This window comes from Macaca fascicularis, chromosome 6, assembly GCF_037993035.2.
Source record: "Macaca fascicularis isolate 582-1 chromosome 6, T2T-MFA8v1.1".
Taxonomy (NCBI): Eukaryota; Metazoa; Chordata; class Mammalia; order Primates; family Cercopithecidae; genus Macaca; species Macaca fascicularis.
The window spans coordinates 67,016,819-67,038,032 of record NC_088380.1 but is presented as its reverse complement, the minus strand read 5'-3'; the positions used below and the strand labels follow the sequence as shown (position 1 = coordinate 67,038,032).

The 21,214-nt window shown below is 36.1% G+C and overlaps 1 protein-coding gene across 3 annotated transcripts in view; it reads right to left on the bottom strand.

Moving 5' to 3' along the window:
- ZSWIM6 (zinc finger SWIM-type containing 6) overlaps window positions 1-21,214 on the bottom strand; it is a 215,812-nt gene that overhangs the window by 16,096 nt on the left and 178,502 nt on the right. For 2 of the 3 annotated variants that reach the window (XM_005558859.4, XM_073993498.1), the window contains 4 exons: window positions 9,249-9,428; window positions 4,731-4,907; window positions 4,311-4,457; window positions 480-626 (listed from right to left, as the gene is read on the bottom strand). In XM_005558859.4, coding sequence (XP_005558916.3) covers window positions 480-626; window positions 4,311-4,457; window positions 4,731-4,907; window positions 9,249-9,428 — 651 coding nt within the window. Of the gene's footprint in view, window positions 1-479; window positions 627-4,310; window positions 4,458-4,730; window positions 4,908-5,559; window positions 5,692-9,248; window positions 9,429-21,214 lie in introns of those variants that run through there. The other variant, XM_073993500.1, reaches the window with a different exon arrangement.

The following is a 21,214-nucleotide window of genomic DNA, read 5'->3' as shown; positions in this document are numbered from 1 at the left end:
CACAGCTTTCAAGGAATGTGTGATATAAAACAGTTTTAAACGACATTTAATACTCCCCCTTAAAGTAGACTACAATATTTAAGTGACAAGTCACTTTCAAAGCAAAGACAAATTGGAAAAGCACCTAAACTAGATGTTCTAGTTCTAAATGCTAAGATGTACATCTTTATTTTATACCTTTATGCTAGGAAGCAGTCATAAATGTGGATACATTCTTAGATGCAGAATCACTGGTGAGAAGAGAATAAATATTTTTCAGATCCTCGACACATGCTGCCAACTATCAACTCTAAGGATTTTTTCCCAGTTTTGCAGCAGCCTGCGAAAGCATGAGAGTGCCCATTTTCTTGCTCTCTTGCTAACCAAAGGCACTGTTCACTATATGATTCCATAAAACATAACGTAAAGAAAAACAATGACTACTGCCATTCAGGGTTTAGAAAAAGAAAAGCACATGAGACAAATGTCAATGGCTTTACCTGTAAAATCTGAGAACCCAGAGAGGTTCTCATCATCAATGCGGCAGGCTTCCATAAGGCTACTGAAGAGAGTGCCCACAGGGTCCAGGGGATGTCCAACCCAGCCCTCCAGATTGGTTATCGAGGTTATGCTTTTATGGGGTAGCTCTGTGTAAGAAAAGGGAATTGAGAGATGGGGGAGTAGAAGGGATATGAAGGGAAAGAAGTGGGGAGAACAGAGGCTTTACCATTTCAAAGCAGCATCCTGATAAATCAGTTCTGAATTCTGTTGGAAATTCCCCTTTAATTAAGACACCAATCAAAGGGTACCATAATCCCCAACTTGTCAACTATTTTGAGTTCTAAACGTTCATCTGTAAGTCAATATAAATGGTACTGAATTCCCAGGACAGCTCCCAAACATCTATTTAATTCATGTGTCTAGGTTACCAAGTTAACATTATTACTTACACTATTAAATTATGTTGTATAGGGAAAAATGAATTCCAAATTTTCTTGTGAGAAGTTAGGAACAACTCCCCCACTTCCCTAGGAGGGGGCATTAGAGAGGACTAAGAAGTCCCATGGGAATGATCAATGGGTAATTCTACCACGACACGCAGAAGACACCTCTCTAAATCAGTGTTAACTGGGTCATGTAAATTGAGGACTTGAAGGCAGCTGTAGCTTGGGTTAGACTTGTATTCCCACATGAATATCCTTAAATTACCCCCTATCACCCTCTGAAAGTCTTCCCTAGTGTGAATCTGTAAGCCATTTAAGAGACAACCTTTGCCATAAAGGGGAATGATAACAGACGATTATATATAATTTGAATGAAATAAATCCTTTTCATTTTCTTCACAGAATATTAACACTTTCAAGTTAAACTGTAGAATGCTGATGAAGAAAAAGCTATGTTTAAGATATATTCCATTGTTGTAAATAATGCAATATTTTACATCTAAGTGTTACTTAGATACTAAAGTAATAAATAATAGTAGCTCATTCTTTTCTCATTTTTGAGATGGAGTTTCACTCTTGTTGCCCTGTCTAGAGTGCAATGGCGCGATCTCGGCTCACTGCAACCTCTGCCTCCTGGGTTCAAGAGATTTTCCTGCCTCAGCCCCGAGTAGCTGGGATTTACAGGCAAGGGCCATCATGACCGGCTAATTTTAGCAGCTCCTTCTTAAAGGAAAACATAATAAAATTTACATACAATATAAAATGTACAAGAAAAATATTGCCGTGTAAATATCTGAAGAGTCATTCCATGAATCCAACATTCCTTCACAAGTCTTCTGGTTTTAAGCAATCAACCATCAGTACATAAAAATAAAAAACAGGCCGACGTGGTGGCTCACGCCTATAATCCCAGCACTCTGGGAGGCTGAGGCGGGCGGATCACCTGAGGTCAGGAGTTCGTGACCAGCCTGGCCAAAATGGTGACACTCCGTCTCTACTAAAAATATAAAAATTAGCTGGCCGTGGGGGCGGGTGCCTGTAACCCCAGCTACTCAGGAGGCTGAGGCAGGAGAATTGCTTGAACCCAGGAGGCGGAGGCTGCAGTAAGCCATGACTGTGCCACTGCACTCCAGCCTGGGGGACAGGGCGAGACTCCATCTCAAAAAAAAAAAAAAAAAGAGGAAGAACGGCTTGGCACAATGTATTGAAATTTAAGTTGATTCCTAGATGCCTTGAAAAGGTCCTTCTCTTCAGTTTCTGTTGCTGGCTTTCATAAACATAATTAGTAGGAAAAAAGGAACATGAGTACTACTCCTGGAAACAATCAAATAAATATGTTTGCTTAAAAATATATATATGGATGGGGCTAAGGGAAATGCTGGGCTTATGTAAACAAATATATTGTCAAGTGATGGAAACTGAGGAAATATGAGGAATCAAAAATAAATCAAACAAATCTTTTTTTTCAGAATCAATAAGCTAACATATCATGCCAAACAGTTTTGGAAATGTATAAGATATTCCATTTACTAAACTTGGCCCATAACAAGTAACTGTTATGGTACTTTAGACTTGTAACAGCTATGAAAAGCCTATTTTTTAAATATGGAAAAACAATTACCAAAAATAAAAGTTGGGAAAGACACAGGTATAGATATGTAATCCTAGTAATACTCAAGAATGGTTGGGAATAAAAGTTTTCATAGCTTGCAAGGTAAAAGAGAAATGGGTCTAAGAATGGCCTAGACCTAAAGGTTACAGAATTCTCTCAAAGACAATCAAAGGAATCTAAGTTAACATACTTTGTAACTTACCCAAATGTAAGTTTAGGAACATTAGTTCGGAATTAACACTTTTACACTTTCCTATTTTATTACATTTTAAACAAATTTTAAAAATCAACATTTATTCATAAAATGTATAATATGATTTTTTAAAAAAATCAGATGATCATCATGAACTGGCTTTCTTTTTGCACAGTATAACAAGTGCTGCACTCTTTGTTTGAATATTATCTTTTATACTATTCAGAAATAAATTCCTTTCACCATAGGCTGTGTATGTGTTGGAGGAAGAGGGATTTCAGAAAAATTTTCCAAAGTACCTAGCAATGTATTTTGCACACACCAGTGATGATATGAAGAACATGATGAACTGGACAAAGTCATGACTATTGGAGCTCTCACATTCTAATCCCATCTGAGCTTCCCCTTTCTTTGGTTCAAATGTAACTTTTGACTTTTTTTCACTGTAGGGTGACGGTGTTAACTTACATTCATAATACTTTCAATATAGAGTGTGTTAAAGTGCAAGTGTCTGTTAAAAGTTACAACAGATACTTGCTCCAACCTCTAGCCTTTTAATAATTTTTAGTTGTACTCTAGTATGTGTATAATCACCCAAGCATTAAAAACAAAATTATAACCAAAACAACAACAAAAACAAAAACCCAGCAACTAAAACTATGCCTCTTAATGAAAAATAAAATCACAGAGTGAAAACAAACCTGCTAAAGAAACATAAAAATAAAATTTATACCTATGGAAGGAATAAGATGTGCATGGATTAATCAGAAAAAGCATATACATTTATTTATCTGATCAGGGTCTTATGCATGTAATTCAATCCTTTGCAATTATTATTACTCAGTAATGATTACTCAAAATTTCAAAGATTAATAAACTGAGACAAAGAGAAGTTAAATGGGTTCTTTCAGCTGACAGCTCATCAAATGTCATTTACAGAACTTGAAAAATCCAGTTCTGTTCTGGTCACTTTAAGTAAATATAATAACATGTCCTGATGTACAAATTATTACAGCTAAAAAGTTTTAGAATGCTTACACATTGTGCCAAGCTTTGTTTTAAGTGCTTTACAGAAATTAACTTGGTTTAATCTTCTCAACAACTCTAAGAGATAGGCCCTCTAACTGAGCCTCATTCCACAGAAGAGAATTCAAAATCTCAGAGACATCAACTGATTGCCTAAGATACACACTTGGGACATTAGGATTGCTGGGATTCAGGCATAGGCTGTGTCCTTACTGTAAGAATTAAAATGCACTTCCACAAAATAAGGTATTTAGCTAACATGCATTTTAAATAATTTAGACATACTAAATAGTTACTAAAACGATAAAGAAAATTCTCCCCCTTAAAAAATTAACCTGAGAGATTCTTTAAAACAATCTTTGCTTACAACATTCAACCAAGAAAAAAAATGCCCCAAATTTCTCACAGATCAGCCATTAAATATTTTTAAATGAATGGTGAGTAAAGCCATCATCTATGGTTCTAGTTCTAAAAGCCATCTCTCCCAGAACACAAAACCTAGTAATGTCATCACCAAGAATCCCATTCTAATGGAAACAAACTCCTTCACATTCACCTTTTTTTTGGGTTCGGAACATTTCCAACTGTTTCTGCTGCTGTCGTCTTAATGTATTAACAATAGCTATTGCTAGTCTCAGTGCTTCTCTGGGGTACCCATGAGAACGTAATGCGTCCACTCTTGCACAGGCTGTAGGAACATGTTCTAAAACAGAAAGTCAAGGCGGTAAAGTTGCCACTGTCAGATATATCCATAAAAAAAGAATTTAATAGTAAGATGTTTCTCCCAAAATACTATTAAAAAGACACAAGAAACCATTTCTGAACTTGGATTTGAATGAAAAACTCAGCTCCTATTGCCAAGCATTCATCCATCTCCCATTGAATCCTTCAATTCTCCACCTCCCACTCCAGTAATGCTATAGAAACTAAACAAAGAAGTAAGTCATGGAAATGTCTTTCCGGTTTGGTCACTTACCATGCCAGAGGGGCCACCCGCGGGAGTCGAAGAGGGAGTTTTCAGTGTCGTCATGGTAACAGTAGTTGGTGTATAGGTCACTGTTGATAATGTGCTGCAAGTGGCTATCCTGCCAGTGGAGATCACATGCCTCGATGGCTCGGGTGAACACTGTCCGATGTGGCCTGTTCGATGAATCTGTTTTTTCCACAATTCAGAAAGCCGTGTCAGCTATTATTCACATGTGAATAAATCAGTCATACCATTCTGTGGCCAGATGTTCATGAACACACCCACACACATTGTCCTGCACCCCCTAAGCAGAAGGGTGAAGGGTGAATACTCTCACATCCTAAGTACTAAGAGGCAGGTCAGCCCAAGAGCCACCATTCACTCACTTGTTTATCAAACACAAACATTCTGCAGCCATTAAAGCTAAGGTTAAAGGCGTCCTGCAAAAAGAATTGTCAAGTCTAGTTTCCATGCCAAATACACTCAAAGGAGGCACTCGGCACAAAAATCGCATGAAAACTCACTGCTCCCCACTTCTGAGGTGCTGTGGTGGGCTGCCCTGATGGGATCAACAGCTCTCACAAACACTATGCAAGAGATGCGACACCAGCCATGGAACCTTTCAGGATTACGCAGTCAGCCTTTAAAGATATGCATAAGGGTTGTGCTTTTGGTTGTATTTTTTAACTATATTGTGCGGTTTTGCACAATTAAAACTATTATGCTTCTTGGGATATAATGCTTAAATACCACTTTATATCCCAAAGGGCATAAATGCATATATTTAACATTTCACAAAGCCACACAACATAGCTACAAAACAAACCAGCGCACTTACCTTGCCCCTACAGGCTGCCTCCTGACTCCTGGGCAGGTTCCATGACTGGTGTGATGTCCCCAGCATAGTGTATGCCGGGGCATCACAAAAGAGCAGAGCCATACACTCCGAAGAGGGTTCAAGTTTCAGGACCTGACGGAGAAAAGAAATGTTTGGGGAATAAAGGATATTCTCACCCCAACTCCTGGGATTATTCAATTCCTAAGGATCATATGGTTCAAATTCTACCTGCACACCCACCCCTTGGGTTTCCACTCTAAACTTACCTTCAACTGTGGCACAAACTTTAGCAATCCTCAGCTGGAAATCAGGTTAACAAACTATTTCTATTGATGTGTACTTAACCTAGTTCAAGTATAACCCCTCATTGTTCTGAGACTTAATTAAATGAGAAGCAAAATCTGGAGCTTCCTTAATTGGTAACATTTCATTTTCCTGTCAACTGGACCTTTGGCTGAGCACAGACATAAGGGAAAACACAAAAATCAAAGGACAACTGAATTGAGAAGAGATTGGAGAACTCATCTACGTCAACCCCTTTACTCTGCTGATGGAACTGAAAAGCAAGGGAAGTAAAGTGACTTGCCAAGGTCACACCGTCAGGCAGTGACAGTGGAGACCAAAATACAGATATCCTTTTTGCAAATTCAGCTAATTCAGCTGGTTTGGAAAGGCTTTTGACAGGTCTTTAACAAAGAGACATTACTTCAGTTTGGTCTCAGGTCAACTTAGCTATCTGTACCTGAATGGTAGACACATCAAAATGCATGTGTGATAGATCATTTGAGAGGCACAAATAATGATGATCTGTTATGGCTCCCACCCAGACTCCTCACTAGAGGTGGATGGATAGAGAAACTGCAAGGGAGAAGGCAAAGCCCTACATTTAAGGACATTTTGAATCTATTGGGGCTTTCTGCTGAGCAGAATAAATATACCCATACCCAGCAAGAAATTGGTTCCATGACCTCTCACAGTCAATTGATCAAATGTTTCAAAGTCCAAACCTCACATAAGTGTTTTTTAGCCTCATGTAAGTATCTTTTGTAATTTCATTTATTTTGTTAAGCTGAAATCATAGAAACAAAATTTAAAACTAAAACGAGACTTTAAAAGAGCAACTTAGTATTATGCATGTATTAAGAGAGTGAGTTAGAGGTCTGCCTATTGATTTGGCTCAAATAGCAAGCTGTTAACATGATTCCACTTTTATACAATATTAATAAATACCTGAACCTTTCACATGTTTCTATGTGACTGTATAAGCATAGAGAAATATAGAGTATACACACTAGACTTTTAACATGGTTAGCTCTAATAAAACCAATGACAACAAAAAAGGCTAAATACTCATGAAATGAAATTTAAATGAAAAGTCCTGTAATAATACGGGAAACACATAAAATTAAGTATGTAGCTAGATATAAAAGATATACAATTAAAAATCTGGTTTGACTAGGTATCAAAATTAGTCAACTTTTAAAATCTTGAATGTCTGTGGTTATTCAATTTTGCAGTAAGATTGAAAAAAGAGAAATAATTATCTTGATCAATTTTTTAAATGATAAATACATACATTTGTAAGAATTTTTAATAAAGTATACAAAATAGCAATACATGCTGATTAAGGAAAACTTGGGAAATTAAGAAAAGTAAAAAGGAGACATTCTTAGTTCTTTTACTAAAAAATTATAAAATTGGCTATCATTTTGGTATATTAAAAAAAGTATTCTCTTTCAAAGGGTATAATTTGCAATGTTGTTATTCATTAACTCTAATAAATTATCTCAGCAGAGGCAGAGCCTGGATAAGCCCGACATTCACTCTAACGTGTAAACACAAGAAATTCTGCCCATGGCCTATACTGTGTGCACACTCAGTCCAGCTGTAATGGCACAGCTGCTGGACTCTACCGGCCACCACAAGCTCTCCCCTGGGGAGCCAGCTCAGCTATACAGGGAAGGCACTACAGGTATGAACACCAAACCTCCTCTGTAGGCATGTATCTTCTGACAGCCCCTCAGCAGGATGGGGGTATTCTGCTAAAAGTAGGTACCCTGGTGCCTTTAGGTCCAACAGATGTAAACACTGCCCTTAGAAACAAGGTCCTGACTTTGTATCACCTAGGACAAACTGTAAGTGAAATGAACTTTTTAAGTTTGGAGGCTGGACCACTTCTTACCAGCTTTCTAAGGCCATGAAATATTCATGCTTAATCAAGGGTAACAGAATAAATGGAACGTAAAAAGTAAAATGTAAAATGTTTGAGTAGCAGTCCCCAAAAGCAGTAGGGAATAAAACATAGTATAAATAGAAGGGGATTAAGGATATTACCTACGTAGATGTAGGCATACCCTTTCCTAGCAATGGAAGAGAATAAATGTTGAACAACTAAACTTCAAAATTCTGAGCACCTGGAAAAAAACTGGGGTTATGTGGGATACATTTATTTTCTTTGAAGTTATTAAATACAATCATCATGGGCAATAAAGATATGACAGACTTCAAATACTGAATTCCCATGGCAAATCTTTCCAGACAAGGCAGAGTCAGACAATTGTCTTTCTCAAGTCCTAAAACTTCTTTTTGATTGGAAAAGTCCCTATGGAGTAATATGTATCATTTTCTTTCTTTGCAGAGACTAAAAACACTATACTAACATCACATTCAAACTCAGCACATTGTTCCAGTTATTTCTAGTAGTACAAATTCTGCATGTGGCTAGTACATAGAGAATGTAGTCTTGATTCTGAATCCTAATGTTCTCTAATTCCCACCTTGCTTCTATCGTGACTTTCAAATCTTTCAAATTTTCTCCCAAAAAACGCACTGAATCATGCAAAAATAGTGTCATGAATTAGTTAATAAAATTTCTATTTGCAAGAACTAATTACTTAGGAATTTCATTTTGAAAGGGAAGAGAACATTTTGCAGCAGGTAGAAGGGAAAAACGGGGCCAAGGAACGAAGTTTTTTAAAGATAGGAGAGACTTGGGTTGAATACATAGGTACAATAGAAAGGGAGAAACTAAAAAAAAACGAGACAGAAATGAGAGACAGAGGTTCTTTTGGAAATGTCTGGGAGCATTTCTTGGTTGTCCCAAAACTTGGAGGGCACTATTAGCCTACAGCAGGTGGGGACAACCATGCTATACAACCCCTCACAATAAAAAAATTTCCCAGTAAAATGTCAACAGCATTCTATGTCCTTCAATCGAGTCATAAAATATTTCCTTACTACATTTTAAAACTAAGAATTTTTAAGGGACTAAATTATACAGTAGATCAAACATGGATTGACCAACAAAGATAAAAACATATAGCTCCTCAAGCCTCTTGATAGTTTTTTTAAAAGTAATACATTAACCATCCTACTCCATGATCTCTTTAAATTAGAAAAGAATGTCCATAATAAATCACTGATAGGCCATTTTAACATACTAACATATAAAATAAGTATTATATCCATCCATATTCTGAGAATATAACAAAAGCATACAAATATCTCAGTTAAATTTAAAATATACACACAGACACACATACACTCACAGTCAACACATATTAAGTACTGGAGTTGTAAGTTCTTAAGCTGGTAAAATCATTTTCCCATATACATTGTAAGTTACTATTATAAGCACATACGGATAATTAAGTAGCTACAAATTGAGCAGAACATTATGGTGGACTCACCTTGGTTGGCATTTGCACCCTGAGGCAGAGCATTGGTTAAGTTGGGTAATTCACTGCCATGATTTCCGTCTTCCCACGGACAGACATCAACACTGTTCCATTTCTTCAGCTGTTTTAGCCAACTGGCCTTTTGCTCCAACTTGCAGTGGGGGTTTAAAACTATACACATCCACAGAGCACCTAATTTAAAGGAGGAAAGGAAAGTAAAATTTTTAAAAATTATAAAAATATCCAATGTTATCAAGTTAAATGTTTAAATTTATTAAAATTTAAAAATGTAACTTATATTATACTTAAAATTTTAAATTATTTAAATTATCAAGTTAATTATAAACAATTTCAAAATAGACCCAAGTCAGTCATTTTTATAACTCAATTCTCCTTAATGTAAGCCACAAATCCCACAGAGAGTTTACGGAAAGGAGGACAACAGATCCAAGGTTTGAACCAAAGATCCAAATACTCGTACATAATAAAATATACTTCATATTTCACAAATGCCAATAGTAATCAACTTCTTACTTGCATGATATTTTAGATAAAAATGCCAATAACATATACAATCTCAGGGTCCAGTTTACAGACTCTATACATGGATACTGCAATATATCACTCTAAATGGTTCTGCACAAAAATTGGATTTACTTTCTAAAATTACTTTTTATAATAAAATCATTAAGGCATATAGTAGACACAACTTCCTCTTCTCCTTATAATTTCAAACTTGATTATGCTTATTAATTAGTATGCATATTTATATGTCAGTAAAATGTGAATAGTTTTGGGCAAAAAAAAAGCCAGTAAAATAGGTCTTTCAAAATTAAAATTCATTTAAACATACTTCCCTAAATGATTTAATCAGTAACTGATTTTAAAAATATAGTTGAAATCACTAAATGTATATCTTCATGAGTAAAATTACTAAACTGTAATCAAAATTTCCCTAGTTTTTCAAAACAAAGGGCAATCATACATTTAGAATAAAGCCATAACTCATAATTTGAATAATTAAGGTCCGATAAATTTATTATTCCTTTCTACATTCTTCAAAGTAGAAAATTCAAGCAAATATTTCACAAATTTTAAAAGTTCAAGTTTTACTTAAATTTCAAAGCAAGACAGATACCAGCATTCCAAAGCTTTTCATGACACAACTTCTTTGGAAACGTATGTGTGCGTGTCTGTTTATGTTTTAATCATTTGTTAGTTAAATGCATAATAATGGTAGGAATGAAAACTGTTTATGTTTTATTTGTCCAAAAGATATGGCTTACATTCTTCCTCATTAAAAATAAACAAGCTTATACCATTAGGGCAGGGGTCCCCAACCCCCAGGTTGCAGACTGGTACCAGTCTGTGGTCTGTTAGGAACTGAGCCATGGCCTGTTGGGAACCTGGCCGCACAGCAGGAGGTGAATGGCGGATGAACAAATATTACCGTCTGAGTTCTGCCTACTGTCAGATCAGCAGTGGCATTAGATTATCACAGGAACATGAACACTACTGTGAACTGCGCATGTGAGGGATCTAGGTTGCATGTTCCTTAAGGGAATCTAACTAATGCCTGATAATCTGAGGTGATACAGTTTCATCCTAAAAGCATCCTCTCCCACCCCCCAATCTGTGGAAAAATTGTCTTCCATGAAACCAGTCCCTGGTGCCAAAAAGGTTGGGGACTGCTACATTACAGTATCTATTATTTTAAATATCAAATAGCTTTCATGAACAGAAAACAAAAAGGGCCACAACCTATCTAAGCCACAGATATTTACAACCTGCATTTCTATATTTTAAAATACCAATTAAAAATAAAACATGGCTAGCGAAGATGGAGTAAGCCCATGCCCATCCCTCCCAATGATAACAACAAAAACTTTGGACAAAACACAAAAAGTAGTAGTAACCTGAGGATTCTGAAAAGTAAGAGCAAGCAGATTGGAGAGAGAAAATAAAACCTGGAGAAGCAACCCTAATGGGGGTGACTTGCCATTATGTTTCCCCTTCTTCTTTTTCTCCTAGCATTGAAATAAAATTAGTACCATCCAGGGAACTTTATAAATGACACATGCAGCAAAAACTTGAGAACCCTCATCTAGCTGGTATAAGCACAGGGAAAAAGGACCCCCAAACCAGGAGCTGAAAAGGGGGATCTCTGAATTCTGTGTACAAACTGATACAAGTCCTGGTCACACTTCATGTGCATGAGACAGATCCAAGGCAGTATAACCAAGGTTTTGAAAACTAACTGACATTGGAACTATCACCCAATGGACGGGAAACAATGGTCTGAATCTACCTTGGTTTGCTGCATGCTTTAAGAAATTTTTAAAAACAATCTCCTGAGGATTTCAATTATTTAAACAATCCCCAGGCTCTCATGATACAACATTCAAAATGTCCAGGACCCAAAATTATGTGACTTACAAATAAACAGCAAAATGCCACCAATTCCCAAGGGGAAAAAATAGTCAACAGATACCAAGCAAGATGAACCAGATGTTAGAATTATCAGTCAGAGGCTCTATACCAACTATTATAATTAAGGTCCATGAAATGAAGGTAAACACTATTGAAAGGAATAGAAAGGCAGTTCTCAGAAGTGAAATATAAACTATAAAAAAATGAACTAAACAAATTTTAGGGCTAACAAAACAATATCTGAAATTAAAAATTAACTGGATGAGATCAACAGCAGAATGGAGATGACAGAGGGAAAAGTCAGTGAATGTGAAGCTAGAAATGATCTCAACTGAAGAAAAGAGAGAAAAACAACTAGGCATAAATGAGCTGAGCCTCAAAAACAGGTAAGAAAATATCAAAAGGTTTAACATTTATGTCATTCGATTCCCAAAAGATGAGGAGAAGAAAAAAATTGGAAGAAATCATGACTAAAAACCTCCCAAATTTGTAGAAAGATATGAAGTTACAGATCCAAGAAGCTTAGCCAACCTCAAATAAGACAAATTCAAAGAAAACCATTCCCAAATATGTCATAAACTGCTGAAAAGCAAAGATGAAGAAAAAAATCCTGAAAACAGAGAATATCAAAATACCATACATAGAAGAATAGTGACTTGAATAATTAGAAGTTTCTCATCTGGAAATAGAATACAATCTTTAAAGGATTAAAAGAAACTAAAGTGTCAATCAGAATTCTATGTCCAGCAAAAACATCATTCAGGAGTGATGATGAAATATAACCATATCCAGATCAGGGAAAATTTACAGTATTCGTTGCCAAGACATCTGTTCTAAAAGAAATGTTGAAGGAAATTCTCTACGCTGAGGAGAAATAGTATCAGAAGGAAACTTGGAAGTTCAGGAATAAAGGAAGAACAATAGAAATGACAAACATCTCAGTAAATAGATCATTTTTGACTTTTAAGTTCTTTAAAAGTATGACTGTTAAAAGTAAGAATTTAAGCAGCATCTTGTGGAGTTTTAAATGTATATAGAGGTACTGCACATGACAACTATAACATAAAAAAAGGGAGAGTAAAGGAAAAAATATACATAAAAACTGTATCTATAAACTATATATACATTATATATATACATTTGCCACGTTAAATGGCATGTAGAGCCTAACAACTACAAAACTATATATATATACAGTTTATATATATATGTATATTTTTGTTATATTCTACATGCCATTTAACATGGCAAAAATATTAACTTCAAATAGACTATGAAAGCTTAGGTCTGTTTACTATAATACTGATACCACCAAAAATATTCCAGGAGATACAAACACAAAGGATAATAGAAATTAAATTATAATAAAACATTTTTAAAATAAGTAATCCAAAAGAAAGCAAGAGAGAGGGAAGAGATGAATGGAAACAGAGGGAATAAACAAAAAACAAATGATTAAATTGTAGACCTAAATTCAACAGCCACATCAATAATTATATAAAATATAAATGGTCTAAACATATAAATTAAAAGAAATGGTCAAATCAGGCTAAAATACAAGACCCAAATCTTTCTTATACTGTGTATAAGAAATCTACTGTAAATATAATGACATAGATTAAATGTAAAAGGATGAAAAAATATATATCATGAAAAAACACTACAAAATAAAGCTGGCATGACTATACCAGTATCAGATAAAGCGACTTTAGAACAAGGAATACTATACCAGGTATAAAGAGGGGCATTACATAAAGATAAAAGGGTCAGTTTTCCACAAAGTTTTCCATAATCCCAGACGACTCTGCTGCACCTCACAATAAGACTTCAAAATACAGGAAGCAAAACTGACAGAACTTAAAGGAGAAATAGACAAATCCACAATTATATTTGTAGACTTCAATATTCTTCTTTCAGTAACTAATAGAACAAGTAGTCAGAAAATTAGCAAATACTTGAACACTGCTATGGTCTGAATGTGTCCCCCAAAGTTCATGTGTTAGAAACATGATCCCCAATGCAACAGTGTTGACAGGTGAGGCCCTTACGAGGTGATTAGGTCATGAAGGCTGCGCTCTCAAGCTGTTATGGTGGGAGTAGGTGAGTTATCTCAGGAGTGGGTTTCTGATAAAAGGATGATTCGGGGCCTCTACCCTACTCTCTTGCATGCGTGATTATCTTGCCCTTCTGTCCTGTGTCATGGAATGATGCAGCAAGAAGGCCCTTGCCAGATGGAGGACCCTCAGCCTTGGACTTCCCAGCCTCCAGAACTGTAAGAAACAAATCTCTGCTCTTTATAATTTACCCAGTCTCAGATATTCTGTTACAGCAGCACAGAAAGGACTAAGATGAACAATACCAACCAACTAAACCTGACATTCATAAAGCACTTCACCTAACATTAGCAGAAACAAACAAACAAACAAACACCTACTGTTCATTTATTTATTTACTGAGACAGGGTCTTGCTCTGTCGCCCAGGCTCGAGTGCAGTGGATGATCATAGCTCCCTGCAGCCTCAAACTCCTGGGCTGAAGGAATCATCCTACCTTAGCCTCCCGAGGAGACAGAGTCTCACTATGTTTCCCAGGCTGGCCTCAAACTCTAGCTGTCCTCAAGCAGTCTTCCAGCCTCAGCCTCCCAAAGCTCTGGGATTATAGGTGTAAGTAAGCCACTGTGCCCAGCTAAAACCTACTATTTTAAAATGTACAAAAAACATTCACCAAGATAGTCTATATTCTAGGCCATAAAACAAATTTTGACAAATTTAAAAGAAGTAAAATCACACCAGGTATACATTCTCTGACAAAACAGAATTAACTCAGAAATTAATAAAAGAAAGATATTTGAAAAATTCCAAAATATCTGGAAATTAAACATGCTTCTAATAACTCATGAGTCAAAGAAATAGTCACAAGCAAAATCAGAAAATACTTTGTATTGAATAAAAATGAAAAATATTTTGAAATTTATGGTATACAGCTAAAAAAGTGTTTAGAGAAAAATTTAGAGCACTAAATGCTTACAGTGGAAAATAAAAAGGATTCAAATCAACGATATAAATATCGACCTTAAGAAAACAGAAAAAGATTGAGAAACCAAAGCCAAAGAAAGAAGAAAGGAAGAGATCAGAAATCTATGAGACTGAAAACAAGCAGGAAAAAAAAAAAAAATCAATGAAACAAAAGGTGGTTCTTTTTTTTTTTTTTTTTTTTTTTTGAGGCGGAGTCTCGCTCTGTCGCCCAGGCTGGAGTGCAGTGGCGTGATCTCGGCTCACTGCAAGCTCCGCCTCCCGGGTTCCCGCCATTCTCCTGCCTCCGCCTCCCGAGTAGCTGGGACTACAGGCGCCGCCACCACGCCCGGCTAATTTTTTTGTATTTTTAGTGGAGACGGGGTTTCATTGTGTTAGCCAGGATGGTCTCGATCTCCTGACCTCGTGATCCGCCCGTCTCGGCCTCCCAAAGTGCTGGGATTACAGGCTTGAGCCACCGCGCCCGGCCGGTGGTTCTTTAAAAAGATTCATAAAATCAATGAAGCTATAGCCAGACTGACTGACTGACACACACACACACACACACACACACACACACACACACGGAGAGACAGAGAGAGAGAGAAAGAAAGAGAGAGAGCGGGGGAGAGAGAGAGAGAGAAGATACACACTACCAGTGTCAGGAATAAAAAAAGGGCACATCGGCCAGGCGCAGTGACTCACGCCTGTAATCCCAGCACTTTAGGAGGCTGAGGCAGGTGGATCGCCTAAGGTCAGGAGTTTGAGAAACTCCAACGGCCAACATGGTGAAACCCTGTCTCAACTAAAAATACAAAAAAAAAAAAAATTAGCCGGGCGTGGTGGCATGTGCCTATAAATTCAGCCACTTTGGAGGCTGAGGCAGGGGAATTGCTTGAATCAGGGAGGTGGAGGTTGCAGTGACATCATTATAGATCTCAGAGATATTAAAAGGATCCTAAGGGAATACTCTGGACAACTTTATGCTCATAAATTCTACAACTTAGATAAAATGAAAAAATTCCTTGAAAGTCACAAACTACCAAAGCTCACTCAAGAGGAAATAATAACCTAAATGGTTGTAAATTAATTAAAGAAATTAAGTGTGCAGGTAAAAATCTCTAACAATACAGATCCAGATGTTTCCCTGGAAAAGTCTACCAAACATTTAAGAAATAGTATCAATTCTACACAATGTCTTCCAGAAAATGGAAGAGGAGGGAAGGGTTCCCCCTGTGTGAGGCCAGCATTATTACCCTGATACTAAAACCAGATGAAAACATTACAAGTAGACTCAACTGCAGATCAATACCCCTTATGAACATAGAAGTAAAATGCCTCAACAAAAATGTTAGCAAATCTAATTAAGCAATTATGAGAAAAGGAAAATACACAACATACGGTTTATCACAGGAATGCAAAGCTAGTTTAACATTCAAAAATAAATTAGTATAATTCACCATATTCAGACTAATGAAGAAAAACCGTATGATAATCTCAACAGATACAGAAAAAGTATTTGGCAAAATTTGACATTCCTTCATGATAAAGCAAGCTCTCAGAAAACTAGGAATAGGAGCTAACTTCTTTAACCTGATAAAGGGCATCTGCAAAAAATCCTACAGTTAACACAGTAATAGTAAAAGACTGAATATTACTCCCCTAAGATAGAAACAAGGCAAAGATGTCCGCTCTTATCACTTCTATTCAGCATCACACTGGAAATTCTAGACAGGCCAACAAAGCAAGGGGAGGGGATTAAAGACATCAAGTGGAAAGGATAAAATTGCTCTTAGAACCAATAAGTATAACAAGGTCATATGATATACGCTCAAATGAAAAAAACAAAACAAAACAAAAAAACGCTTACCTCAAAACAAACAAAAAACTGTAGGTATATATGCTAAATATGAACAACTGGAAATCAAAACTTACCCAAAAAGTACTATTTATCTTAGCACCAAAAAATCTTAGCTTATAATTCTAAGAAAACAGGTGCAGTCTCTATGTTAAAAACTACAAAACACTGATGGAAGAAATCAAAGACAATACTGAAAAGTGGGAGGTTAACATGTTCATGGATTGGAAAACTCAATATTGTTAACATATCAATTCTCCCCAAATTGATCTATATATTCTACATAACCTCACTCAAAACGCTAGCCAGTATTTGTGTGTATACTGACAAGAAATGCAATAGAATGAATAGCCAAAACAATTTTTAAAAATGGCAAAGTTGTACGAAGGACAAAGACAAAAGATTTAGGACTCCTATAAAGCTACATTAATCAAAACTGTAGTAGTGATGAAGGGATAGGCACATAGATCAAAGGAACAGAACAGAGTTCAGAAATATACCTACACAAATGTGGTCAATTCAAGGTTCAAAGTCAATTGAACAGAGAAAAGGTAAGTTTTTTCAACAACTGGTGCTGGGAACAATTAGATATTCGTGTGAAAAAAAATGAACCAAAATCCATATTATACACTTACTTCACAAAAAAATTAACTCAAAGTGGATCATGAACCCAAATAAAAAATTTAAAAAAACCTATAAAACTGCTAGAAAAAAGTTTAGGAGAAAATCATTGTAATCTTGATTTACGTAAAGATAATGTTAGATACAAAATCAAAAGCATGACCCATAAAAGACAAAATTGATAAAGTCGACTTCATCAAAATTTAAAAGTTTTATTCTACAAAAGACACTGTTAAGAGAATGAGAAAACAAGTTATGAACTAGGAGAAAATACTTGCAACTTGTACATCTGATAAAGGACTTGGATCTAGAATATATAAACTTTCTCAAAACTCATTAAGGAGTTTAACTCAATGAAACTGGGCAAAAAAAAAAAAAAAAAAAAAAAGACTATCAAGCCAAGAAAAGACACAGAGGAAACTTAAATGCATATTAACTAAGTGATCCAATCTGAAAAGGCTACATACTGTATTATTCCAACTATATGACATTCTGGAAAAGAGAAAACTATGGAGATGGTAAAAAGAACAGTGGCAGCCGGAGTTTGGGTGCAGGAAGAGATGAATAGGAACAGCATAGAGGATTTTTAGCATAGTGAACTACTCTGATACTTCAGTGGTGGATACACGTATCATTATACATCTGTCCAAACCCATCAAATGCATACCACCAAGGGCGAATCTCTTACGTAAACTATGGACTTTGGGTGGTAATAAGATGTCAGTGTAGGTTCATCAATTGTATGACTCTGGTGGGGAATGCTGATAATGAGACAGAATATGCGTAAGTTGGGGGTAAGGAGTCTATGGGAAATCTCTGCTCAATTTTTCTGTGAATCTAAAACTGCTTTAAAAAACACAGTCCATTTTTTTTAGAAAAGGGCAAAAAATTTAGAAAGACATTTTACCAAAGAAGATACATAGGTGGCAAATTGCAGACAAAAAAACATACTCAATACTGTTAATCATTAGGAAATACAAATTAAGATCACAATGAGATACCATTATATACATATTATAATAGCTACAATTATACAAAAAAAAATTTAACCTGACAGCAACTGTAGGCAAGGATGTGGAGCAACTGGAATGCTCATAAATTGATGTTTGAAGATAATAAAGTGGCACAGACTCTGGCAAACAGTCTGGCAGTTTCTCATGAAGTTAAATGTATTTTGACGATATGACCCAGCAATCCTACTCCTAGGGATTTGCCCAAGAGAAATACAAATTTATGTTCACAGGAAAACGTGTACAAGAATGTTTACAGCTGCTTAATTTGTAAATGTGAAAGACAGGAACCAATCTAGACGTCCTTCAACTAGTGAATGGATAAACAAACTATGGTACATTCATACAGAAGATACCACTCAGCAATAACAACAACAAAAACCCACTGATGTACACATAATATCTCAAATACACTACACTAAATAAAGGAAGCCAGAATCAAAAGGGTATACACACACAAACTTATAATTCAATCGATATGACATTCTGGAATGGCAAAACTAAAGGGACTGAGAACAGATGAGTGGTTGCTAGGGATTGGGACAGGATGAGGGAATTTTGGGGGGGTGGTAGACTGTTCTCTATCTTGATTGTGGTGGTGGTTACATGACTATATGCATTTGTCCAAACTCAAAACTGTACACTAAAAACTTTTAGTGTACGTATTTTTATAGTATTTACAGTATGTATTTTATAGTATAGTAAGACTTGTACAACCTTAAAAATTAAATAATTGTATTACCATTAATAGTCACCATTTATTGGGTGCCCACTACATGCTAGAGGCATCATATTTAGGGCTTTACAATCACTTATCATTAACTTGTTACAAGAACCCTTCACAGTCAGAATTACTATTCTATTTTGAAGATAAGTGTCTTAGTCTATTTAGGCTGCTATAACAAAAATACCATAAATTTGGTAGCTCATAAACAACAAACATTTACTGCTTACAGTTCTGGAGGGTAGGAAGTCCAACATCAAGGTGCAGATTTGGCATCTGGTGAGGGCATGCCCCTCATAGATAGCACCTTCTAATTGTGTCCTCACACGGGGAAAGGGGTAAACAAGCTCCCTCAGGCCTCTTTGATAAGAGCACTAATCACATTCCTGAGGGCTCCATCCTCATGATCTGATCACCTCCCAAGAGCCCCAGCTCCTAATGCCATCACCTTGGGGGTTAGAATTTCAACATAAAAATTTTGGGGCGGACACAAACATTCAGACCATAGCAATGAGAAAACTAAAACTCAGAGAGGTTGAGGTCCTTAAAAACAAGATGCTAAATATTCTTGGCAACTTTAAACAATGATTTCTATGATTTTGAAGAAAAAAAGAACTCCATAAAACTCAGATTTGCATGCTTACAATTCTCTAATTAGAAAATTTCCATTTTGCAGAATGAGAAATTTTTTAAAAACCAAGCCTTTATTAATTTGCTTGTAACATTCTTTTATTGCTCACCTCCCTAAAGAGAGGTTTCATCCTGAAAGATGTTCTTAATGTTAGATTCAAGTTCAAAGCTATAATAGATATGGTCTTTTATCTTAACAGTCATCACTACAAAAGCTGTAATTAGCCTTAATAACCAACTCAACCAAATTGAGCAAGTCATCTCCAAATTTTATTAATTCAGAGTCCCACTTTGGGCATTTATCTCCTTTCCCTTCAATACGCCTGAAACATTTGTAGCTTTACAAATAAAGCTATTTGATGATTAAACACTTCATTCTGCTGTCCCTCTGAATTAGTAACCCTTTAAGGACTTGGCCAAAACCAGGACAGAAGGCTCAGTGAGAAGTCATCATTTTCTGCACCTAACAGAGGACATGGCACCTAGTGAGGTACTACTGGTTCTTTCACAAAGAACACTTAATTATTTGCTATGAATTACAATAAAAGCAAGTTCAATACTTTTAAATTACTTTCCTGGCTTCAAGGCATCAAAGTGTATAAAGGCTATTATCAAATTGCTGGTGTGTGCATCATCTAGTTTCTGAATTATCCATGGCACATATCAGCTCTAGCTTTTTTCTATCATCCAGCATGTTTCTAGTCTCCTTTCTAATACTATTCCTATTCCATACTCAGTGATTTTAGCAAAAAGATGGCACTGTAACATATAAGGCAAAGTAAACCAAAACTAGGAAGGCAATACCCCAGGGACGAAGAAGAAAAAAAAAAAAAAAAAAAAGCATTCGTCACACAAAGTAAATTGTTCCAATCCACTTAGTGGCCTTAAACCTATTCACATCTTACACCTAGCCAGTCAGAGAATATGGACAGAATGTTGCTGAGGCAGAACACAAATCATCGTGCAAGTCATTTGGTTACTTCTGCATCCCCCCAAAAGCAGAGTGCCAGTGGGCAAGAACCCATACTCGGCAAATGTGGGTGGCAAGAATGAACTTTACTTCTTGAAAGCCAATCTTTTCCACCAAACATTCAGGTGTACAAATTATCACCACCATTTTGCCCAATCTCACACACCTATTGTTTACATTTCCAAGCAGAAGAAGTTTTTGATGAACAAGGTCTGATCTGGAAAGGTTAAGATATGGATTACCAGCCATAAGACTTTAGGCCAACACACTGAGGCTCTCGGTGATGGCAGTTCCCTCATTTAATCAATAGGAACAATAATTTCTAACCTCATTGGGTTGTTTAGACTTGAGTGTTTTTGCTAAATGTTGAATTCACACAGCTTCAAAAGATGCACTCCTGCAAACCACTGTGATCAAAGACGTGGACGTTGAAGAAATTGAGAATCAACAGTTAAAACAGAATTGGAGTGCTCAGACTAAAGAATCACTCAAAATCACTCTGAATACCCTTATAAGTATTTTACATTTAATAAAATAAAACAAGACAACATATTAAACAAAAATCAGTAACTTTAAATACTTCTGAAACTTGTAATGATGAGTTCTTGAACAATTAATTTCTGCTTGGCATTGAAACACATTTCAATCTCTCCTTTTCCCTTGGTTTCAATGAGAGACTTTTAAATGTGTTTTGTTTTCCTATAGACATTATTCTCTCTAGCTCC